The sequence below is a fragment of the Macroventuria anomochaeta genome (assembly GCF_010093625.1).
Source record: "Macroventuria anomochaeta strain CBS 525.71 unplaced genomic scaffold BU25scaffold_2, whole genome shotgun sequence".
Lineage (NCBI taxonomy): Eukaryota > Fungi > Ascomycota > Dothideomycetes > Pleosporales > Didymellaceae > Macroventuria > Macroventuria anomochaeta.
In genome coordinates, this window is record NW_022985363.1 from 315,266 (window position 1) to 338,440 (window position 23,175).

Consider the following 23,175-nt stretch of genomic DNA (forward strand, 5'->3'; position numbering starts at 1 on the left):
TGATGTGCTTGTACAGATGGCACACCGCCATTGGAGCCTGCAGGGGAACTTGTTTCCTGCGCGTGGGTAGCTACGGTAGCGGGCCGCGCCAGGAACGCGACGCCTGATACGTTACGTCATTGCCCTATGCGGGCGATCCACAGAGACGTGAACAGCATTTCGTGCATATGCAGCCCGCGCCGAGGTCGCTACATTGCTTATTTGGGCTCTGATGTGGAGGCGAGCGACTCGGTTGGGCGGTTGGCTGAAGGTTTCATGATCTAAACGATGGGAAGGGTCTCGCGATCAACGGCTGGAGCGAGCGAGGCATGTCATGGCACGCAACGAGATGGTGCGTGAGCTCATGGTTTGTCATGACCGTTGCACAAGAAGGGTTCTCGAGTCATTGAATTAGATGGCTGGATGCTGAGGATGACGAACGTTCCTTCTGAAGTTGGAGTCGTGGCAGGCGCTACTCACAGGCCAGCAAGTCGGTGTCAAGTTCCGAGGCTCCCAGTTGTCGAACGACACACCACCATCTTGTTATTGTTACATCTACGCCCTGCTTGGTGTTGTCGCTCCTAGCACGCTTCGGCCTGCCGATCTGTGTTCAATGCAACTTCGTTGTTCTTGAAGCATTACAACTTCGCTCTGTGTTGCTGAAGTTCTTTCTCTGCGTTCTCATCGATCCTCAAAATTGCCCTTCCCCAAGCCTTGTGATTCTTTGCATCCTCTAACGCCTCTGGCACGGCTTCAAGACCTCGATACTCTTCCTTATAGATCACTGGCTGTATCTTCCCACTGTCCACTAGATTCATGAAGCCATCCCACACGTCCTTCGTCCTCTGAGGATCGTGCCTTCCATCTTCACCGAAGCGCTGCGTCATGTCAGGAGATAGAGACAAGAAGGATCGGATACCAAACTCACATAGCCGTGCACCATAGCGCTCTTTAACAGTATGCGATTCGCCCTCACATTCTCCATGTTCCCTCCTCTCGCCGCAAATCCCACAATAACAAGCCTCCCTCTATACTTCAAACTCCTCAAACCGCTCTCCACAGCGCCAATGGCATCATACACAACCTCAACCCCCCGTTTCCCCAGCGTAAAACTCCTGACCTTATCCTCCCACCCCTCATCATGATAATCAACAACAGCATCCGCCCCAATCCCCCTCACCATCTCGCCCTTCTCCGCATCCCCAACAACAGCAACCACCCTCGCCCCCAGCGCTTTCGCAATCTGCACTGCCATGACCCCCAACCCCCCACTCGCACCCAGCACCAACACTGTCTCACCCGTCTTGAGCTGCGCGACGCCAACTAGAGCACCGTAACTCACGGCACCACTTGCGCCTACGGCACACGCCTCGGCGTTGGTCCATTGCGCTGGCACGCGCCGCACGTGAGCTTCATCGACGCAGATCTCTTCGGCGAAAGAACCTAGCCCGCCGCCGAAGACGCGCGTGCCGGGTGTCAAAGATGAGGTGGGAGGGGCGGAAGTCACGATTCCGGAGAATTCAGTGCCCAGGATGAAAGGCGGTTGCACGTGGCGTTTGTTGTTCTGGTGCAGCCCTTGCACGTAAAGGAGGTCAACGTGGGTGATCGCTGCGTGGGTGATTTCGATGTGTAGGGCTTTGGGGGACTGAGGTTTGGGGGATGGTACGTTCTTTGGACTTATGTTTGCGAGATCCTGGGACTGGTAAGTTTTTGGTGTTGAATGTGGAAGGTCTGAAGCTTACTGTGACGAAGCGGTCGATCTGGATGGCTTTCATGATGCGCAATCTGGAAGTTTCGCCTCTGATAGGGATTCTTGTTCTGCAAAGAGACCATGTATCGTCGGTTGTGGAAGATTGTAGGGCGATAGTGGATGATGCATGGTATGCAGGGCGGGAGATCGACAGTTGGTGGGGTTGTTTGTGCCTCGGTAACTGCGTATAATGCTGACACTCCAGGAAGGTATCATCAACGTCCACTCTTGTGTTTCTTTCCGGTCGTGCTCAGGACTGTATGGTGGTTCCGAGCTTACCAGCCTCCGTTGTATGAGCCGTTGGCCGCAGACAACATGGTATCGTAGAAAGCGTTGCCATCAACGCCCATCTCAGTTGGCAAAACATCCAAAAGGTCTTCGAATCCCATCATATCGATGTCAAAGTTGAACGCAGATGCCGCTTCGTTCGACAGGGGGGCTTCAGGGTTTGCAGGCAGAGTTGAAGGTAGGAGCGCAGCCTCGGCCCGTGAAGCATTCTCGAATCCGTTTGGAGCTTGGGGAGCCTGAGTTGTTGAAGCTTGAGAAGTGGGCCTCGTTTGGGTGCTGCCTCTCGCGGCTTCAACCTTCTTGGTATACTCCTGCAACAGCGAGGTCAAAACTCGTACACCGTGATTAGCGACAGAGCTGGTTGGGAACGAAGCCAGATAGACGACGGCTCGTTTTACGCAGGCGAGGTACTCCTGGGCTTCGGCGTTGAAATCGGTGCGGTAGAACAGATCAAGGATAAGGCAGATGCCAGCCGTGATGGAAAAAGCTTGTTCGACCCAAAATTGCGGCTCGTCCGGTTCCCGCTTTGGATACAGCGATAGTACATGTCTTGCGGCAGTCGCACACGCCCAGCGGCTGTAGGTGTAACGCACATCTCTGAAGCTCTTGTTCAGAAAGCTCTGATGGATCATGATGATCTTGTGGCTACATGATGCTTCGTGTAGTCTTCGTGCCCAGCTGACCCATTTAGGCCAGTGAGGTTGGAGAGGTGTTCGATGTGACAAGCATTTGGGGATCTTCTCTGCGTAGTTCGCTCGTAGCTCCCCGTCCCATTTCAAGATCAAATTGTACCTTGATTGGTCGTCCAAGTTCTCGGCCTCGAGCATGGCGTCTCCAAACTGAAGGAGCAAATAGGCGTACTCGAAGAAGTAGTTACCAACCACGGCGAAGGTTGGCGTGCCGTCCTCAACAGGTAGGACCGTTTCCTCGTCGAAGACAGCCGGTTTCGATGTAGTGAAATGCTTCCGCTGGATGTTGTATCCTGGGAAGCTCTGGGAGCTAGAGGACAACCATTCCTGAGTGGCTGCAGCGTACCAGACGCGGCGTCCGATCTCGCGCTCGAGGAATGCTTCTTTTTGTTCCTCGTTAAGATATGGTAGCCTCTGGTCGTCGGGATGTGGATTAATTCGGTGCAAACCCAGCCCTCTTGCGATAACCATGGCCACGCTACGCAAGGCAGCCCATTGATTTGACGACCCTACAAGATGCTCGAAGCCGTGTAAACTCATGATGGCTTGTACTGAATTGAGATGATACTGTGACGTATAGTCACCAAGATTTAGGGAGGTAACGGTCGCAGCTCCCCATAATCGTGACAGCCGAACTTTTTCTTCGATCGAGAAGCCCCACTCAAGCGACACGCTTTCTGGTGATCCAATGAGACCAGAAGACAGGATAGAGAACAGAAGACCCGTCCATCGCCAGTCTACAGTCAGTAAGTCTAACTTGCCTGACCGATTGCATGCTTCCTGGAGCTGTTTTCGGAGGCTAGGACCGTGATATAGGCCACCGCCCCAGTATGTCAAGTACTGCTCGTGATAGTCTATGATGAGGTATATCTTCTCTATTGGAGGAAGGAGTGACTGCATCTGCACTGTCTCAACGGCTCTCGCAGCGGGCGAGAAACAGCTGGCAGAGTTCACAGCAGTTCCGAGCTTCTCAGGAAATGGCGCCTCCCAAGCTTGGTTTCTGGACTCTTGGTCCAGTAGAGGTACCGTCGATACATCTTTGTCTGAGATGAGTGCTCCTATCGTGATCTCTGGGAAACGAGAGGCGCCTGCCGACAGAGCTTCTGGTCCAACAGCTGAGAGTGGGCCTGCCAACAATGTCTGGGGCCTGAAATGTGAGGGTAGGGCCTGATTGTGAACACGTGACGGGGTCAGGATATCTAACGAAGTGGTTAGTAGTGACATAGTATCTCGCAGACAGCAGCGAGAATGTGTTTCAACGATATCCGAAACAGAGTGGAACAGTGGCCATCGAACTTACCAGGAGTCAAAGCTGGTAATTTGAGCTGTTCAACAGCTGGTAGAGCTGGGGGATTATCCAGCGAGGAGGTAGTCTCACTGCTCGCAGGCCATGAATGAGTCGGTGATGATTTCCTAGGGTATTTCCGGTGTATGGATGGGTCATAGCCGCCAGCCCATGTCGTACTACACAGGTGACCCTCGTTGTTCTGAACGCATCGGCTGCAAGGTGCCTTCCCCGTCTTGCTTCGGTCGCACTTTTGCCGACGTTGGCTGCATCGCGTGCAAGTTTGGCGTTGCTTAGGCATGTCGCTAAGATCCTAGCACTCCTTCAGTTGAGGTTGCCGATAGCTTCGTACTGTTGTACGTATAACAAGCGCGCCTTGGGCGGTCTGGCTGGGGATCTGAATCAAGGATATAATTTCCACATCCGCTGAAATGAATCCGTCCACTCGACAGCAGCGTTGTCCGAATTGATGGGATATGCGCAAGTAAAGAGTGTGTAACCAGGCATCAAAAGCGGGCATCAAGGAGGGTTGTCTGTGTTGTGCGATTCGTACATCGTTGTACGATCCAAATATCCTCTTCAATCGTCCGTTCGCACTCGCGTTCTTAGGAATCCGTTCGACCTTATAGTCTCCCTGAATTTTCGCATGCAACGCGTCCGCAGGGTCCGCGATTTTCGACTGTCGGCCGAAGTCAATCGCAAAGTGTATGATGCAGACATGGAACAGCTGAGAGGAAAATACCGGGTGTGCGCTAGCGCCTGAGGCGCCCGACGGATGCTGAACGGACCGCTGCGATACGCATACCAGCCAGAAATGGCCATCACGACAATGCTGCCACGCGGAGAACTCGAGGTTGCGAACACCGAATTACCGACCATGATTACGCGTCAACAAGATCCCTTCGTATCGCATGCGTTGCTCATCAAGAAAATTGAACGCGTCTCGATGGTGTTCAGACACTTGCTATCTTCCAGAAGTCCCTTCGCCTCCTGTCTTCCAAACGTTACACCTTGCGACTATCTCGCTCAACGCGAACGTATCACAGCCTACCGCCCCCAATCCCACCCCTCATCCCACACAGCTTCGTTGACACGGTGAATGCGTGGGTTATGATGAAGACACTCAGCACGATGAGTTACCGAACCCGCGTCCCGCTTCTTGAGATATGGCGCCAGGCACTCCCAGCAGAACTCGTGCCTGCACTTCGAACATGTCATGTGGTCGCAGCCATAGCTCTTCTCGATAGGACGTTTGCAACCAGGGCAGTGCTTGGCTTTCTCCTTCATCCACTTCTTGCTTGCTTTCTCCTCCTCTTTCCTGATCTTCTTGTTCGTTCTGGGAACTGTCAGTACCTCAAAGCTTTTACGCACGGCTTGAGACGAACCTATACTCGTACTCCCTACAGGTCTCTCCCTTGTGCCACAGCATGTTATGCTCAATGCAATGAGTCTTCTTGCACTTTACGCAGCGGAACTTGTTAGTAGCTGGTTCGATCACTTGGCCTGACTTGCAACTCTTCATGAGACACCAATGAAAGCCTGGGATAGCTTCGAGCGCAGCTTTGGTACTGAGCTTCCTGTACTTGCGGAAGACCTTTGAAGGCGCAAACTCGCGGACATCCTCATAGTTTAGGCGTTCAGAGCAGATCGGGCAGTTGATCTCATCCCATACTTTGGAGGCGAACGTGGTACTGATCCACGTCCGAAGGCATCTCCGACATACGTCGGCGTTATGGGCGCAGTGTGCCGTTGGCGGATCAGATGGAAAGCGGGAGAGCGATCGGTTGTCGGTGCAGATCACGCATTCTTTCTTTTGTAGTGGCCTTCGACGGTGTGCCCCTGGTAGGCACAGTTGGGACCTCGATTTTAAATCTGAGTACCAGGGTGCTTTGTCATCGTGGCGATGAACAGATATAGCCTCATCATGATAGTACCGCTTATCTGGTGTGTCGTGCTGTTGCTGCGATGGAGTTTTAGTCGAATGTCGCGCTTGCTGTTTCTTACGACTGGTCGCTGGGTTGGTGTTGCCTGAAGTGGTTCTCTGGTGCCTCGAAGAAGACTTGATACTTTGCGTTTCTGGTCGATGCGAAGTAGTGCGCCGCCTCAGCTCCAGCACATCATGTGTGCTCTCGACGCCATAATTTGAGTGTGCATACTGTCTGGTGTGCTTGAACGATGTCGAACGAATTGATCGGTGGCTTGCTCTTGTGGGGGCTGCATGGCGACTCGATGACTGACCCATGGTGTCAGGCTGAAGTGGGCACTTCCGCGATAATCACGAAGCCTGATGAGCTGCTCAAGTCAGGATAAGCTAACAAGCTTTAAGCGATACAATAAGTGAAACGCGGAAGAAGGTCGTAAACAAAGAGGGGCCACAACCGTGAGCATCAGTGAACCGTGAATGAAAGGCCAAGCCTGCTGTGTAAGTATAAATGCCTGATGCATCTCGACATATACGATTCACGTGAACCAGCGATACTGATGCACATGGTCTACAATCCAAACGTTGATCTGATGCCCCTCGATAGGGCGTTGTTCATGCGGGGTTGTGAACCGGCCAGCGCGCTAATTGGACGTGGCTGCAGGAAGGCTGAAATGTGAAAAGAGGACACCAGGCTGAACCATGGAATGCTATGCTCTTCATTCGAACATTATGCTAAGGACATTTCGCATACAATTGTGCTCGATGTCCGCTCACCGGTACAGACCCCACCCTTGGTATCTATTGCCGTAACAGTCTAGCTCTCCTGCATCTGCATCCACCGGATTCCTTACAACCGTAATGTCTCCGGACCAGTAGCCTGCGACTTCAGGGTCAGACTCTCCCATATCAAGCAGGTTATTGTATGCAGCCTTCCTGTCCCTGCGAAACTTTCCGATCTCTGCAACAACATCAAGTTGTGGCTGCACTGCAGGCTCGACCCTTCTTGGTTTAGGAGGTGGAGCAGGGCGATGCACAGCCAGCTCAAGTCCACTCATCGCTGCCAATAGTAACCCACGTCCGGGTTCTCTTGTCGGAACACCACATTCTTCGTCGTCAAAAAAGGAGAAGTCATGTGTTGCCGCTTCCCAGAAAGCTTCTGAATCGGCATCTTCGGTCGACGATTTTGTGGGGTATGCTCTCCAGCTTGTGGAAATCTTCTTGTGTGCTACTTGGGGAGGCGCCATCTCGAACACAATGCGCTTCAGTGCGAAGAGACTGCGTGCATACTCTCGCTCAGCAACGTTTCGACTACGCCCAGGTGGCAACATGTAGGTGTGCTTTGCACGCTGTTTGGCGATCGATGCCTCTTCCGCGGCATCTTTGATGTATTGTATGAGTCGGTGGACGAGTTCCGGATCGTTCGTCGACGTTGGCACATCAGTCAAGACTAAAGTGTGGACTTTGGGAAGCATGCCTGGATGCAGCCGATTTTCTTGCGATTGTCGAAGCTCAAGTCTGGCTCTGCGGTCCTCGACAAAGTGGGTGGAGTTGTGGCGTGACCTTCTGCCAACAGCTTCATTTGAGACATTATGCCAATCGGCTAGGATTGGTGATAGTGCTACCGAGTGGTCGGGTGTAGAGTCTCCAGTCAAGAACGGCCTTTGATCTTTATGGCCTGGTAAAAGAGGGCTGACGGGCGACATCGGTGAGTCTACAAAGACAGGTTCTGGCGCATATGCTGCACCACGTTTGGCCTCTTGCGGCTCTGAGGTAACTTTGATTGATGGCGTTCGTGCAAGATTACCATTTTTACATTTTGCCAGCGGAACTTCGGTTGGAAAAGACCCGGGTAACTCTACGGCGAAAGCAGAACTCCCCGAAAGTTCAAAGACAGGGTTCTCCGTGGAACCAAGTTCAGGCATCGGCATCGACCGCTGAACGGTCTCGAGTTCGGCCAGTATCTGCTGCTGGGGTGTTTCAAGTTCGTGTGCATTAGATGGTGCGTAACGGCCAAGATCTCCATCAAGCTCTGCGCGCGGTAATGGAAATGCGTCTACAGGTGCATCCTCAGTCACAATATGGTAGTTGACCCTCAGATACTTCATCTTCGTAGCAGCAAATTCGGACAAGACAGGAGTCATCTTGGCAACACCCGGGAGATCCATACTGCCATTCACGTCCTCATACGAAGGCTGCACAGGTCTCATCAGGACCGCAGGCAGTACCCCGACATCGAGAACACCAAGGCGTTTTGATCGAAGGAGCCCAGAGATTCCTTCAACCGTCACAGCGTTCCTCGACAGATACAGATGAGTAATGCCCATATCTCTACTCTCTTCAATGGCCAGGCTACCAACAAAGCCCTTGGTCAATCGTTGGCGAAGATGACTGACAAGATCTTCCGATTCGTATGCGTCCAGATCGCCACTTAGCCGACCATGTTCGACGGGAGGTAAAGGAGACCTGGTTACGTGCTCTGGTATTGTAGTCTCTTTCAGACAGTGCTCCAATAGTAGTCTAGCGCTAGCATCTGTCAGATGATTATCGCTTACGTTCAGGCTTCTCACGCGGGTCCCTATGGAAGGTGCGATGATTGAGAATTCGTCATCTTTCAGTCCAAGTCCTTCCAAGTTCAGCACCCGCAAATTGCGGAGGTACTTTAGCTTGCTGAGGACTACTTCGGATCGAGCAGCTGGTGTCCTCGACAAGTCTAAAGACACAAGATCCGGAAAGTGAGGCAGGGCTTCGGAAAGTCCGGTGGATGTCGCGTTTGTACAACCTGAAGCATCCAACAAGCGCAGACCGAACACCGGGTAGGCGGTCGGACGATTAGCGTTCCACCATGAGCTGGCGTGTCGTAATGTCAGGAGCGCTGCATGGTCGAAGAATGGCAACCCGTTAACCATAAGGCATTGAAGATGTGGGAGTCGTTCAAAGCAGTCTCGTAACCATTCAGAGTGTGGTCCTCCATATATCTCGGCATGTGCTGGCGGAAACTGGAGAGTGTGCGTAAGCCCACGCACAATGGATCGTGCATACGGCAAGGTACGCTTAAAGCGCGTCAGAGCGACTGTCATAGTTCAGTGTATGCATCAAATTTACAACCATGTGATGTTTTACCATAAACGGTGTCATTCTCCACACCAAAATGTGATGCGGGACTACCCCACAGGTGAGGTGTGAAGATCTCGTGCCACTTCTTGCATACAAGAGCTGCAGCACAGATGGCATCTGAGGGCAAATACGGTGCAATGAGCGTCCATGGGTCTTGCTGGATCGCGCTTTCGTAAGATGGTAGTAGGTCATCCATCGTTGAGGTGGGAGGAAGTGTTCAGGCCAAGCCCGGTATGGCGGGCGCGCTCATGTCAGCCCCGAAAAAGTGTTGCGAGCGTGTAGGAGACATCTCTGCAGCGACCGAGTGTTGCGCAAAGGAGTCCATACCAAGACTCATGATCGTGGCAGTGTCTCGAGGTGTGCCAATGAGCAGGCACAATGATGTCGGTCAGGCAGACCGCGCTAAGGGCCGCTCTAACCGGAGTTGCTCACAGGGCTATGACGCGCCTCTCTAACACCATTCAACAATCGCTTTGATCGTATATCATACCGTTCACGCGCATGATACTCGATCACAAGTCAGGCAGTAATTCATTGATGAAAATGGACGGAAAATCACAAGATTTGGCAAATCGCAGGCTTCAGGCAAAATCTTCTAAAAACAGGTCTTAAGACTTTCAACCTGTATACCTCTGGCTTTCAATTTACGGCCACAATGTCCAGTTTGACGTTCTCAGTCTTTCCTCTCAACCTCCGCATCCTCGCCTCTCATCACCCCGTTCTCTTCCTTGTCCTTTCCAAGTACCGCCTGCATCTTCTTACTATTTCCCTCCAACCCCGCCATCACGTCTTCAGACAGCCCCGGAACAGTCATCTCAAATACGTCCCTGATAATCGCATACTCATAGTATCCACATCGCGCAATTGGCACTGGCGGTGTCAGTATATCGTAACGCAGGAACCGAACAAACAGCAGCTCACCAGTCTTTTGGATATCAATCTTCCCATCCGTCAATACCCGCTCATCAATATGGATACCCACCACCCTCCCGATCACAACATCCACGGACCCAACTGGCGGATTGCCAGGCAGTCGCAAAGTAGTATAATGCTCGCACTCAAACCGCACAGGACTATCCCTCACCATCGGAACCTTCCTCTTCTCCCCTTGCACATCGACCTCACTGATCCTACTATCCACCTTCGCCAACCCTGCTCTCTCAAACTCATCAATCCCGTACTCCGTTTGCTCAGCGGTGATGTTAACAGCTTTACGCAAATCATACGTAGCCAGGTTCCAACAGAATTTGCCCGTGGCTTCGGTGTTCTTGACGGTGTCTTTTTGCTGCGCGGTGGGGGTTTGATTCGCGCTGAACATCACGTAGGGTGGGTCGAAGGTTAAGTTGTTGAATTGCGAGTACGGTGCAAGGTTGGCGTGGCCACTGGGGGAGAGGGTGGATATCCAGCCGATGGGGCGGGGGACCACGCAGGCCTGGATAAGTTAGGATCTTAATTCGAAGTTTGGGTCGAGCATATGGGAGTGTAACGTTGATTAAGCAGAGATGATAGTTACCTTGAAAGGGTCATGAGGGAGACCATGGTCGTCTTTGCCGGGTCGGTAGAACATCTTCAGTGTTTCCCCAAGGAATGGTGTCTCATTGGTGTAAATGATACTTTGGGGCTCAGCTCTACTTTATCTATACCTTCTCAACGCACATATATAGTGGATGCCCCGAAGTATGGTACTCGGCAATGATGGCGGGGAACCACAACGTCGGCAACTATAGACGGGATCCTTGAGTGTGACGCCATGCATACGCTAATGCACGTATCCGCATGGAAAAGCGTTCAACCAATCTCACGAACAAAAAGACTACGAAATCGGGTCTGCTTACCGACTCGGATCTGAGCGAGACCTCATGACGTCCTCATACGAGTAGATCTGCCCAAGTCACACAACAACATCTCTACCCGCCTACCCGTCAGCATTCGGTCTTGATTCGGAGATATACACTGCAGGCATCCGAGAGCATCATCATCCAGCAATAATGCCACAAACAATCCTCATAACAGGCGCCTCATCCGGCCTCGGCCTCGCCTTCCTCGCACACTACACCGCGCAAAACCCGTCCCCATTCATCATCGCACTTGACACAAATCCCCTTCCTGCGGAGGCAGCCAGCGCATTTGAGTACAACGATATATCATTCTTCCACACAAACATCACCTCCACCACTGAAATCCACGCATTAGCAACTCAGTATGCCGATAGACCCATCGACCTCCTCATCCACTGCGCCGGCATCCGAGGCCTCGTCCCCTCCATCGTTGCATATCAGCACGGCGATGTCGCAGCCGCAGAAACCCTCTCCGTCATGGACTACTCCACATTCACTAGAACATTCGAAGTGAACACCTGGGGCACATTTAACATCATCACCTCATTTTTACCACATCTCAAACTCTCGCAGGACGCCAAGGTCGTCATTCTGAGCTCGAGAATGGGCAGTGTGAGCGCGAATAAGGCCGGTGGTGGGTATGCATATCGGGCTAGCAAGGCGGCGCTGAATGCGGTAATGATGAGCTTTGCGATTGATGTGCCGGATGTGGCGTTTTTGTTGCTGCATCCGGGGAGGGTGGAGACGGGGCTTGTGGCGTGGAAGGAGGAGGGTGCGATTAGTCCTAAGGAGAGTCTACAGGATTGCCTGAAGGTGATAGAAGGGTTGAAAAAGGAGGATAGTGGGAGGTTCGTCGATCGGTTTGGGGCGGACATTCCGTGGTAGATGGAAGTTTGGTGGTTAGCTCGGAGAATTTCAGAATAGTTCAGACATAGAATAGGGCAGCGACATAAAGTTGACAGAGGGCCCAGTGACAAACTCGTCATTTAGCTTTCATTACTCATTCGATGGGTATTATCATTCTCCACGCTTCATTCCCATTGATTCATGTAATCGTAATCATTTGTCGTAATTTTGCTCGTAGGGACATGGCAGAATACTGTATAAGTGACACACTCTTCTTCACCGCTCGCTTGCAGGGCTGAGCAAAGTCTTAGTTGTTGTAGGTCTTGATTGAATTGATTAGAAAGTACACGTCGTCAAAGGCAGAAGGGGTCTTCGCAACATAGTCGTTGCAAGATGCGACCCCCGTCTTTGCGCGGCACTGGGTGTAGTCGTCCCAAGCCTCACCGCCCGCATACTCGCCGCAGAAAGTGATGTTGATAACCTGTTGAGCGTTAGGGTCCGAGGTCAGACATTACATAGCGAAACTTGCGATCTTCATCTTCTTCCACGTGTTACGAATATCGCAGTTCTGCGGAACGAAGCTCATGACAGGCGTACCCCACTTGCTTGGTTTGGGGCTATCGTTCTCAATGTCAGCTGGAATGGCGGACTTTGCGAAGTGCCAGATCTTGATGCCTCCAGCCTCGACTTGTGTAGCCCAGACGCCGCCTCCATTCTGGTTGAAAGAGTCGCCAAAGGTACCATGAGGCGCGATCATACCGCAACCCCCAACGTCGTAGTCGCAGTTAGTACTGAAGACATCTCCGGTGCCGCTCTGAGCTGCCATGGTGCACTCAGTGGGGTTGGTGTGTAGGGTGGTCTCGTTCTGGGTGAGACAAGAGATAGACTCAACGATGTCGATCTCAGAGTAGAAGTCGCTGTCATGTTCATCGTCGTGTGGAAGCCATCTGACGGATTTTTTCAGCAAGCAAGAATAACACAGGACTATGCTGCAAGGTAAAACTTACAAAGCAGGCCACGTACCACAAGCGTTAGCCGGTAGGTACTCAAAGTCCGCGATGACAATGCCGCTGTCGATCGTGTCGTGGCTCTCAAGACGCACGCTCTTGCGACCGCCTTGAGGTGTCACGTCGATGACAGAATTATTGTGGACACCAAAGGTAGATCTGGTTGCCAACAGTCCTGGCGAGGCCCATGGACATGGCTTCATCTTTAGAGACGTAGCTGGCACATCCACTAGTGTATTTGTCGTGGGTTCTGATGAAGTCGAAAGAGCCAAGAAAGTTAGACGCGTTGAGCTTCTTGTCGAGCTTGTAAGCTTGGGTGATGCTCAAGGACAGGAGAGTGTAGAGGAGGTAATGAAGGAGCGACATGGCTGCTGCGGGTGTTTGTGGTAGGGAGTGTGCTGTAGTGAAAAAAAAAGTGTAGTGACGAGCGAAGGCGAGCTTCAAGCTCATAGACGAGGTGAGAGTCTTGCAGCTTGGAGGTGAGGTGAGAGTCAACTAGGTACTTACTGTATAGACCGTCCGTGCGTCGTTGTTTGGCGGCAGGCGCGACGAAAGGGAAGTCGTCACCAAGCTATGGCATCTCGAAACTAGAGCTGTCGGTAACAGACGCGAAATTACAGACCTACAAATGTTGAAGAGGACCACGTTGCGCTACGAGGAGATTACATGGGTGCTGTAGAGTTTACGGAGTCCCATCCGGCGGGCGCGATTGTAGTGGCATTATTATACTTCGCAAATCGTTGAACGGCTTCACACCACGCGGGAACGCGGTCCGCAGGTTCAAAGCTGGATTTGAAGCTGATCCAGGTCTTTGGACAGTCGCCGTCCAGCCTTACTGGCAGTGCTTGGCTGTGACAAGCGTTATCCGGTGCGATCAAAGTCTAATGGCAGGTTTGTCTCGACTGTGCCCTTCTCTTCTGTTTCCGCCCGCAAATCTGCCTGTGCATTCTCATCCTTTTCTCGAGACCCGAACTCGGTAACTTTGCTGGCAACCGCGAGGCTACCCTCGATACCTTCTACCAGTCCATCTAGCGCTGCGAATATATCGCCTTGATTCCGCTCTCTTGCTTCGCTGAGTATGTTATCTCCAGGTTGTCCTTTTCCTTTGCCCTTCTTCTTGCCAGGTATCTCCACTCCCTCTATCCGTAGCATGAGACCTTGATCTGGTGAGCTCTCATCGAATGAAGGTGCCGTCCGTGTCGACGCATCTGTTATTTGCCAGGACGATGATAAAGACTGTGCATCAACCACCGTACGCCCGTCCGCCCCTACATCGACTATGAGGTAGTGCTCCCTAACGCCTGGTATTGGAGGCGGCAGCGGAGACTCGACAGGCGAGTAGTGGGCTTCCTCTTCCTCACCCACATGGTCTTGATCTTCGTGCCCCTCTGGTGTTTCATGTGGCAGATATCTTGTATCGTCTAAGCCCATTCCACGCATAGATGCAGCCGTCACGATGATCGGGTCATCATCCGCAAACACATAATGTACGTATGGATGGTAGTGCTCGCCCGAACTCGAATCTTCTACGAGAGCGAAGAAAGGTATGAAATTCGGCGGAGGTAGGAGAGTCTGTTCGGAGCTAGGCTCAGGGTACGGTATCTCATCGTCGACTGGTGCCTCTTCAGGCTGCGGCTGCTGCTCTTCTGGCTGGTCTTCGAGGGGAGGGTCTTCGAAGTGTGGGAGAGCTGGCGATCTCGGCGAGTTTGCTGAGCGCAGCGGCGGGGGTGATTTGGAGAGGCTTGGGTTATTGAACATGGTAGACGGCGTTTGATGGTTCGTAGGCTAGAGAGCTACCGGAGCTCCGGTTGAGCTCGACTTGCTAATCGATAACGAAGTGGTCCATGCACATCAATGACATGTGAATGCCCGATGGACCTAGCAATGCTGTCAGGAAGCAGGTTGAAGCAATGTCTTGATTTCGTCTACCTATAAGTATGTACCCTGGGTATCTTCCGAACGCCGGTAAACCAAAAATTGTTTGTATGAGCGCTTTCGCGGGCATCTTGCTGATGGAAAGCGACCTCTCCCCTCCTCCACTGTGTTTTACGAGCCTGGTGAGGCTATGTAAAACCTTGTAACATCTTGTTCATACTCATGCCATCATATTATCTCGCTTGAGGAGCCTTGATCATATGGGGCTGCTGTCTGGCGCCTGTGTAGGTTCTTCGGCACCGGCGGCGGTGGCGTCTTGACTCTTTGACTTGAAAGCTGTATGTTGATGTCAGTAACTGCTGCAGAGCGCCAAACCACTGCACTATTGCTCACGTTGACGGCACATGGGGCACTTCTCTTGTGAGCTCTCCTGCTTGAGCCATGAGAAAATGCAGTGCTGCTTCGAGTTAGCCGTTGCCCTGTGCTAACCCTAGCTGTCACATACCATGTGGAAAGAGTGGTTGCACTCGCCAAGGACTAATTGGCCAGTCAGTGATACCATCAAAAGAAGGCGTAGGCGAACATACGCAGTGGGCACTCATCGCCTGGGAACTTGCACTTGGAGCAAGTGCTGTCATAAGGGTTGCGGCAGATACCACAAACATCGTCGTCGGGCATATCCCAGCGCCATGCGGCGACAGCATTCCATTCCTTGATTGTGACCTTCATGACTGCTTGTCGTTGCTGGACGCTGTTGTCTGCAGTCGCATACAAGGTGGGACGAAAACAAACAGCTAAGCTTGATACGCGGCAGAACCAGGCGGTCAAGCGGGCGGCGCTTGTCGAACTGCTGCGACCCTTACACTGGCCCGTGCTGCTTGACAGCTTCCCCACAAAACACAATGCCGGCTTCGGCTGACGACATTCGGCCTAGAGACCGATAAACATATCTGAGACTGTTACGATGACGTTCACGCGTTATCAAACAGACCAACACGGTTGACAGCGGTGACCGAGAATCAAAGCGGACGGGTGAGTGCATGACCCAGCTGCCCAGAGGAAGTTGCGATGGGCGTTGCTGCAGCTCGCTCTAGCCTCGAACTTAATTCGTGCCCTCAATCGCGCAATAGACAAAAGAGTCGAGAGCTCCTCCCTCATCTCCACACGCTCTCCATTCTTCCAAACCTCGGTGACTGATAGCCCTCGACAGTCTACAGCTTCCCATACCAAAATGTTGCCCCGACTCTCCAACTTCCGCAGCTCCCTGCGGCCTCTCTCCGCCTTGTCTTGCTCTCGCACTTTTGCGACAAGCAGAGTTGTCATGTCCCTATACGGCCTGGAGACATATCTTGTCAGCCCTTCTGAGCTCAATACAGCACTCAAGAAGAACGTCTGCAGCAAGCTGTCAACTGCACCCAAGATTGTTCCACTATGCGCCTCGTGGTTCCTCCCAAACGATGGCCGCAATGGCAAGGAGACATTCTTGGCTGAGCGCATTCCTCGCGCACAGTTCTTCGACCTCGATGCCATCAAAGACCCCCACTCGCCATACCCCCACATGCTGCCGTCAGCAGAAGACTTCGCTGTGGCTATACGCAAGCTGGGCATCCGAAGGCACGATAGCGTGGTAGTCTATGACAGCAAAGAGCTGGGCATCTTCTCTGCTCCTCGAGTGGGCTGGACTCTGCAGGCATTCGGCCATCCCAATGTCCATGTCTTGAACAACTTCTCCAAGTGGGTAGAGGAGGGATACCCTACAGAGAGTGGGGAGCCAAGTGCCGTTGATGAGGTCGACTACCCTGTGCCAGAGCTTGACAAGGCCAAGGTCGTAGCATTTGAAGAAGTCCGCGAAATTGCGAAGGAGCAAGGTCTAGAAGGCGCCGAGGAAGTCCAGATCCTCGATGCTCGAAGCCTGGGACGATGGAAGGGCACTGATCCAGAGCCGCGAGAAGGTGTGTTTCAACTTCGAGCTCACAATCTGCTTTCATGCTGACAATCATAGGTCTCTCTTCAGGTCACATCCCTCACTCGATCTCAGTCCCCGTATCCGATCTCCTCGATGCCGACAGCAAGACACTCTTGCCAGCCGCAAAGCTCCAAGAAGTGTTCAAGTCCAAGAGCATTGACCCCTCGAAACCCATCATCACCAGCTGCGGCACCGGCGTGACAGCGGCAGTCATTGACGCGGCTCTGACCGAAGCTGGCTTCCCGACCGAACAACGACGGCTGTACGATGGCAGCTGGACTGAGTGGGCACAAAGGGTAAGGCCAAGCGACCATCTCATTCGCAAGTCTGAGTAGGAAGATGCTAGGATTGTTGGCCACGTCTTTACTTTATCTGGCAGATTGATACCCCTTTCATTCGTGTATGAGCAAGGGTCATAACTGCAATTGTATTGTACACCAGGTGTCTTTACTATCGGACATGCGTGCTTATGTTTCACCTTCACCTTTCGTTTCTAGTACCTCTACACGTCTGCATACTTCTGTTCTTCTGTTCATAACTTCTTCATACAATCAGTTCAGGGCTTGTCGTCCAGTGGTAAGACGCTCGCTTTCAACTGGGGCTAGGAGGCTGTTCCAGAGGTGCCTTTGGTACATGTCATTGGATCTTGTAGGGCAGGCGCCTGAGCTACGAGTGGAATCGTAAGATACATCCGTTCGGATCGAACTGAGTTCAATCTTTTTGCTTGAAGCACGAATGTATCGCATCATAGCCTCGTCTGGCAGCTGAGCATCTAGCCATCCAGCTTTGGAAAGTTCTGTACTTTTGCCCTTCGCGTGTTCTTATCGATCACCTTACATGCAAATACCCACTTGGGATTTGCATCAAGCTTCGTTCATGGCTCGTCGTTCAGTGGTAGGGCACTCGCAAACGTCTCCACGAGAATAACCTTTTCGGACGGGAATACTCAGTCTGTGTGCCGTCAATTTGTGCTCAGCCACGTTTCGTGCTAGAGAAATTTGTTCGATTTGGGTCGAGCCCATGGATTTTGCTGACACCAAGTATGCCTGTGGGTCAGTCTTTACTGAGTGATCTCGAGCGGTGTATTTGTGAAGGCCTGAGGAGCTACGCTTCGAGCTTCTGTCACGCTTCCAACCCCTCTCTTCCACTTCCAACTCTCGTGTCTACACATTGAATGTTTGCTAGTGTTTGCATAGACTGTGTATCAGGCTTTATCGTCTAGTGGTAAGAGGCTTGCCCTGTACCTAATCAAGGTAACCCGAGTAGTCTACAGTACCTCCGGTACTATAAGGGCCAACGAAGGTTGATTGTGGCGCCATCGTGCAGTGATTTACATTTCGAGTCTGCTTGCTTTTGTTACGTTAGTCTGCAGTATCAGTATCAGTGAGTGAATAAGTATTATACTAAAGGCTTAATGAGAGAGAGGCTAATCGGTGCTACGACGCGATACTTCTCAGGGGCGACCTGGCAACTTGCGTATGATAAGTGTAAATGTTTGTAGTAGAGATAAGCAACGTTCCGTCTTTACCGATCAGTCTTACACGAACACGAAGAGGTCACACAAGCTTTTTGCGTGGCTTCGTGGCAGACGCCTATGGTGCTGGGCATGCTTACACAGAGCTTGAATGATTAGCATATCGTACAAGTCTTGCATATAAATTATCGCAAGCACAATGGAACAGTGAGTTAATTTAGCAGCAGCACCGCATACGAGCATTTTTCATTTGGTCGTGTATAGACTCTAGCATCATCAGAATGGCGTTCCTATCATCCCGACAATTCCAATCCGCTTAGAAGACGTAGCGGAAGTTAGGGTTCTCCCTGTCCGTCAAGTCATCAAACCCGTGAGTAACATTGATCTCCTTTCCAAACTCCCTGTCCTTCTTGTTGTTACGGTGGACCAAGTTCCACCTCAAGAACAGAATAACTGCGACCAATACACTGTAGCATCCGAGATGGATCGACAGCGCCTTGACGTAGCGCGGCGCGTCGCCGTCGAAGAAGACCTGAGGACCTGTGGCGTTACCTGCGCACCACGCGAGGAAGTTCATGGTGATGCAGACGGACTTCTTGGTCTGACCTCCAACGTTTCGTGTCAGCATGGACATGCCCAGACCTTGAGCGGCCCAGAAGGTGAAGATGATCCAGTACGAGATCAGGAGGCCGGCGCGGGTGGCGTTGTTTGTGTTCTTGACGGTCATGATTACGATTGTGCCGATGAAAGATCTGGGATGTATTAGTTTAGGCGCTTGGTTAAGGGTGCGGAGCAGGACTTACGGGATCAGGAAGACAAGCATGGTATAGAGGTTTTGGTTCCACTTCTTGGTCGCCCAGGCAGAAGTCATGAGCGTGAAGATGATGATGGCACCGAGCACCATAGCGAGGAGCTGGGTTTGGAGGGTCGTGAAGTTAAGACCCTTAATAATGATGTTGTAAAAAGCGCCGAGTCCAGATGTAGGTAGCGTGGTACAGATCTGGATCAACATGTAGCAGTAGGTCTGGGGGTCAGTCAGAGCCTCCTTGAGCTGGTATGCACGGAAAGTCTTGTTCTGGAGACCGGTTTGGTTGGAACGGACACGCTCTACCATCAGCTTCTTGTCCTCCTCGGAAAAGCACTTGGCGCGCATGGGGGAGTCGGGGAGCCAGTAAATAACGAAACAGCCCCAAAGGAAAGAGAACGTGCCGTATGTGATGAAAATGGCCTGCCATGACCTGATCTTTGCGGTTCCGTCGTATGGAGGCAATGAAGGGTGCTTAATGTGGGAGAAAGCGTAAGCGAGCAAACCACCGACCATCTGCTGCGCTCCGTTCATCATGTACCAGTAGGTGACGACCTGGGCCTGTTCCGAGCGCTTATACCAGATGGAACTCATGATGAGGAAAGCCGGCTGGCACACGGCTTCGAAAACACCGAGCAAAGTTCGGATGGAGACGAGAGCAGGGAAGCTGAAGCAGACAGAGTGCAAACACAGGACGGTGGACCAGAGCAGAATGTTGGCTCCGAGGTACTTGGCGACAGGCACACGCTGAATGATCCAGTTGGTCGGGTATTCGACCACAAGCACAGCGAGGTAAATACAGGTGGTTAACCAAGCGAACTGCGAAGCTCGTTAGCTGATGTGCTGAGAAGTTCAGACTTGATTATGGGCTTACGTTGGTGCTCTTCTCAAGGCCTGGAACATCTGCACGGATACCCATGATGGAAGCGAAGGACATTGTGCCCTTGTCTAACGCTTGCAAGAAGTAGGTGAAGACCATGATCGGAAGCACACGCCTGTCGATCAACTTCTTCAGACGCTTGTCTTCCTCCTCCGAGATGACAATACCGGTAGCGTCAGCATACTTGGCAATTTCGTCGTCGACACGGTCATAGTTGACGTGGTCGACCTTCTCATCACCAGCAGAGAGGGTGCGCTCAAGCTGGGTGATGTCTTTCTTATCGTCGTGGGTGGCCATGTTGACTGTACCTCCCGGAGTATTGACACTGGAAGAAAGGGACTCGAGTGAGGTGGCAAGGAAAGACCTCAAGATTCAGACAAGCTGCAGATTGTGGAGTCCCCAACCTTCATATTTCTACCCCGTCTCATTTTCTCCGTCCGTGTGTTGCATCCCCAGTTCCCCCGGCTTCTTTACCCCATGCGGGCGGGCTACTCCGCAAAACCAGCGCCCCAACATCTCGTCCACCATTCATCAGGAGAGTCTATCCCAGTAGAGTTTACCGTAGGATCCACAATGTTCATGGTCAACCCTGAATCGCTAGTTCTCCAGCTTCGGCGCCTCGGATGTCATGTCGACCATACAGAGTGTGGAATGCGGGGTCTTGTCGCTGCAGGATCAAGCAGTGTGGAGGTGCCACTTTCTTGGCTCATTAGCAATGTCGGTAAAGCGACGGTGTAAAGCACTCCGAAGGGCACTTCTGATGGGTCGCATGCGCATGTGGCGATATTACCTCGTAAGATCATCAGGCGAAGGTACTCAAAACGGTTGCCATGGCTGGTGGAATTATTTTACCGTGGTACCGAGAGGTTGTCGGTGGCTTCTTTCATGGTTCAGGACGGTAAGCTTCCCCAGTCGGTCGTCTCCGCTCTTCATTGTCGTTGCCCGTCTCGAGTCTCATTTGGCGAAACAAGCGATCAGCAGGGCATCCCATCGGTGCAACGACCAACGAACATCGGTGCATTGCAATGCGAAGACGGCTGTTCTTCCTCTTTGTGCGATCGGTGGTGGAGACGATGCATTCCTTGGTGTTAAGGTTCGAAGGTGTTGCAAGGAAGGCGAGAGCCGCGCTCCCCACGAACCTTGGGGCTCCACACTTCAACAGCGTCTCCACGTGGAGGCAAGCACCCTCGTCGGCACCATCGGTGTAGAGAGCAACGATATCGGTGCAGCACGGCACGAATCCGGTAATGAGCTTCGTTAGGTCTAATTCATGCATTGGAAGCTTCCCAAACTTTTTCCCCACGTTCAATTCCACCGTGTCATCTATTTCCTCGAACTCTGAGCATTTGCACGCATTTTCTGAGCAGTCGTGCACTTTCAGACTGCAAAAATTGCAAAACCTCACATTTAGAGCTTCTCTCAAGACCTCGCGTTGAATCAACGCGTCTACCTCCCTAGCACCCTCAAAATGTCTTCCCTCACCACCCAAGGCCTCAAGAAGGAGCAAATCACAACCTCCATCGATCTCCTCACACAAAACCTGATCAACATCAACGACACAACCGGCGAATTCCTGCTCAAGCTCCCCGATGGCCGCATCATTGACACCAAAGGCTGGGACGGCTGGGAATGGACACACGGCATCGGTCTGTACGGCCTGTGGCACTACTACACACTGACCGGCAACCAAACCACAAAAGACATTATGCTGGGCTGGTACTCCAAGCAGCTTGCCAAGGGCACAACCAAGAACATCAATACCATGTCCCCGTTCCTCGCGCTCGCGTATCTGTACGAGGACACCGGTGACAAGACTTTCGTGCCGTGGCTGGATACCTGGGCTGAGTGGGTGATGCACGATTTGCCGCGTACGAAGTATGGAGGCTTCCAGCACGAGACGTATCTTGAGTACAACAAGGATGAGCTCTGGGACGACACGCTGATGATGAGCGCGTTGCCTTTGGCGAAGATTGGACTCACACTCAACCGACCAGAGTACATTGAGGAGGCTAAGAGGCAGTTCATTCTGCACTGCCAGTACCTTTTTGACCCAACAACGGGGCTGTTCTTCCACGGGTGGAAGTTTGAGGAGAAGGATGGGAAGGTAGGACACAACTTCGCGCAGGCAAGGTGGGCAAGAGGAAACTCATGGCTCACGATCGTCATTCCCGACTTTATCGAGCTGTTGGACCTGAAGGAGTCGGACCCCACGAGGCTGTTCCTAATCGGCATTCTCGAGGCACAGTGCAAGGCGCTGGTCAAGCTGCAGCAGGAGGATGGCATGTGGTGTACATTGCTCGATGTTCCAGCCTCCGAGGGCTCATACGTCGAGGCATCGGCGACAGCTGGTTTCGCGTACGGTATGCTCAAGGCTGTGAGGAAGAGGTACCTCAAGGGAGAAGAGTACCAGAATTCAGCAGCCAAGGCTATTAAGGCTGTTCTCGCCAACATCAACCCTGAGGGTGAGCTGCTGAACACCAGCTTTGGCACGGGTATGGGACACACACTTCAGCACTACAAGGACATTGCCGTTACAAGCATGCCTTACGGTCAGGCGATGGCTATCATGGCACTTGGAGAGTTTTTGAGGTCGTTTATTTAGGTCTTGCACAGCTAGTAACACTTTACGAAGCAATGATAAGACGTTTGATGAGAAGTTCGGATCTATTAGTCGGCTTAAAAAGATGCTGTACAGTTCTTCCCGATCATCTGCAATGCACGGCGGTGGATTGACAAAGATGTGACCTATACTGCAACCTTTCGCGTATCCTCCGATAAGAGCCTTTTGCCTGATGTACTGTGGTGCCTCCAGAAGTTCTCAGCAGTAGCAGTCCTCTTTTGAGTATACGACGCGAAAGTAGATGGCAGGATGTCAAATCAATTAAACCTTTGGGATAAGTGGAAATGTTTAGAGCAGAGCCAATTGCAGTTGATTGTTCAAGTTCCGCGGTAAAAGCGTTCTTTTGCCACATCCAAAAGTGCTGAAAACTTCTTGGGGGGGGGGGGGGGCACCACAGTATCGATACGGACTTCGGGATGTAGCAATACAACCCAGGTAATGAGACCTACTCAATGCGTGTAGCAGCAGCGCGTTCAGCTGGATGTCACTTGAGCAAACAATCAAAAGACCATCAACGCCAAGTTACAACGATGCTACCTTTACATTGAGTACCTGCACTCTTAAAACGCCACACTGGCCTTTGCTTTCGTGATCCTGTAGACTTTTGTTTGGCCACCACTTGAGTTGTTGCACCATTGTGCATCGAACCTGCAACGGTACCAAGCATAACGCTGTCACGCCTCCGCTCACCTGACTGGGACGTGCGAGGCGTCAAACATCATTTCGGTTTCATAACAGTTAGGCGTAGAACGGAATATAGGATCATTTGGGACATATCCCATCTGAACGGATACAGCAATTCCTTCGTCTTCTTGTTGTAATCCTTGCCGTCGAA

General features: G+C 52.0%; 12 protein-coding genes across 12 annotated transcripts; 3 read left to right on the plus strand and 9 right to left on the minus strand.

Moving 5' to 3' along the window:
- Positions 1–218: 218 nt before the first annotated feature.
- Positions 219–1,879, minus strand: BU25DRAFT_78549 (zeta-crystallin). Its single transcript, XM_033712112.1, has 3 exons — positions 1,722–1,879; positions 908–1,672; positions 219–857 (listed from the first exon to the last, which is right to left on the minus strand). Exons 1-3 carry the CDS (start codon positions 1,752–1,754, stop codon positions 618–620), a joined length of 1,038 nt encoding a protein of 345 aa, XP_033566796.1. The 5' UTR covers positions 1,755–1,879; the 3' UTR covers positions 219–617.
- On the minus strand, positions 1,880–4,431 carry BU25DRAFT_78478 (uncharacterized protein). Its single transcript, XM_033712110.1, has 2 exons — positions 4,007–4,431; positions 1,880–3,905 (listed from the first exon to the last, which is right to left on the minus strand). Exons 1-2 carry the CDS (start codon positions 4,290–4,292, stop codon positions 2,005–2,007), a joined length of 2,187 nt encoding a protein of 728 aa, XP_033566797.1. The 5' UTR covers positions 4,293–4,431; the 3' UTR covers positions 1,880–2,004.
- Positions 4,432–5,095: 664 nt separating this feature from the next.
- On the minus strand, positions 5,096–5,813 carry BU25DRAFT_319705 (uncharacterized protein; the record flags this gene model as incomplete). The annotated part of the gene is made up of 2 exons (XM_033702236.1): positions 5,096–5,327; positions 5,377–5,813. Coding segments are annotated over 2 exons (669 nt in total), but the record flags the coding sequence as incomplete, so codon positions are not given.
- Positions 5,814–6,685: 872 nt separating this feature from the next.
- BU25DRAFT_330335 (uncharacterized protein) lies at positions 6,686–9,225 on the minus strand (the record flags this gene model as incomplete). The annotated part of the gene is made up of 2 exons (XM_033702351.1): positions 6,686–8,985; positions 9,036–9,225. 2 exons carry the CDS (start codon positions 9,223–9,225, stop codon positions 6,686–6,688), a joined length of 2,490 nt encoding a protein of 829 aa, XP_033566799.1.
- A 332-nt stretch (positions 9,226–9,557) lies between these two features.
- BU25DRAFT_405934 (uncharacterized protein) lies at positions 9,558–10,630 on the minus strand. Its single transcript, XM_033705161.1, has 2 exons — positions 10,543–10,630; positions 9,558–10,461 (listed from the first exon to the last, which is right to left on the minus strand). The coding sequence occupies exons 1-2, from the start codon at positions 10,594–10,596 to the stop codon at positions 9,703–9,705; spliced, it is 813 nt and encodes a 270-aa protein (XP_033566800.1). The 5' UTR covers positions 10,597–10,630; the 3' UTR covers positions 9,558–9,702.
- BU25DRAFT_405935 (C-factor) lies at positions 10,545–12,014 on the plus strand. Its single transcript, XM_033705162.1, has one exon. The coding sequence runs from the start codon at positions 11,018–11,020 to the stop codon at positions 11,750–11,752; it is 735 nt and encodes a 244-aa protein (XP_033566801.1). The 5' UTR covers positions 10,545–11,017; the 3' UTR covers positions 11,753–12,014.
- BU25DRAFT_78696 (glycoside hydrolase family 16 protein) lies at positions 11,887–13,358 on the minus strand. The gene is made up of 4 exons (XM_033712113.1): positions 13,228–13,358; positions 12,721–13,014; positions 12,243–12,660; positions 11,887–12,194 (listed from the first exon to the last, which is right to left on the minus strand). Exons 2-4 carry the CDS (start codon positions 12,921–12,923, stop codon positions 12,021–12,023), a joined length of 795 nt encoding a protein of 264 aa, XP_033566802.1. The 5' UTR covers positions 12,924–13,014; positions 13,228–13,358; the 3' UTR covers positions 11,887–12,020.
- On the minus strand, positions 13,223–14,500 carry BU25DRAFT_78705 (uncharacterized protein). Its single transcript, XM_033712114.1, has one exon. It carries the CDS (start codon positions 14,476–14,478, stop codon positions 13,582–13,584), a length of 897 nt encoding a protein of 298 aa, XP_033566803.1. The 5' UTR covers positions 14,479–14,500; the 3' UTR covers positions 13,223–13,581.
- Positions 14,501–14,703: 203 nt separating this feature from the next.
- BU25DRAFT_405936 (RING/U-box) lies at positions 14,704–15,349 on the minus strand. Its single transcript, XM_033705163.1, has 4 exons — positions 15,183–15,349; positions 15,101–15,132; positions 14,989–15,052; positions 14,704–14,931 (listed from the first exon to the last, which is right to left on the minus strand). Exons 1-4 carry the CDS (start codon positions 15,322–15,324, stop codon positions 14,852–14,854), a joined length of 318 nt encoding a protein of 105 aa, XP_033566804.1. The 5' UTR covers positions 15,325–15,349; the 3' UTR covers positions 14,704–14,851.
- A 567-nt stretch (positions 15,350–15,916) lies between these two features.
- Positions 15,917–16,896, plus strand: BU25DRAFT_427480 (Rhodanese-like protein; the record flags this gene model as incomplete). The annotated part of the gene is made up of 2 exons (XM_033708447.1): positions 15,917–16,547; positions 16,598–16,896. The coding sequence occupies 2 exons, from the start codon at positions 15,917–15,919 to the stop codon at positions 16,894–16,896; spliced, it is 930 nt and encodes a 309-aa protein (XP_033566805.1).
- A 1,453-nt stretch (positions 16,897–18,349) lies between these two features.
- Positions 18,350–20,070, minus strand: BU25DRAFT_436385 (allantoate permease; the record flags this gene model as incomplete). Its single annotated transcript, XM_033708944.1, has 3 exons — positions 19,715–20,070; positions 18,839–19,659; positions 18,350–18,787 (listed from the first exon to the last, which is right to left on the minus strand). Exons 1-3 carry the CDS (start codon positions 20,015–20,017, stop codon positions 18,352–18,354), a joined length of 1,560 nt encoding a protein of 519 aa, XP_033566806.1. The 5' UTR covers positions 20,018–20,070.
- A 988-nt stretch (positions 20,071–21,058) lies between these two features.
- On the plus strand, positions 21,059–22,719 carry BU25DRAFT_470417 (glycoside hydrolase family 105 protein). The gene has a single exon (XM_033710796.1). It carries the CDS (start codon positions 21,189–21,191, stop codon positions 22,320–22,322), a length of 1,134 nt encoding a protein of 377 aa, XP_033566807.1. The 5' UTR covers positions 21,059–21,188; the 3' UTR covers positions 22,323–22,719.
- Positions 22,720–23,175: the final 456 nt, after the last annotated feature.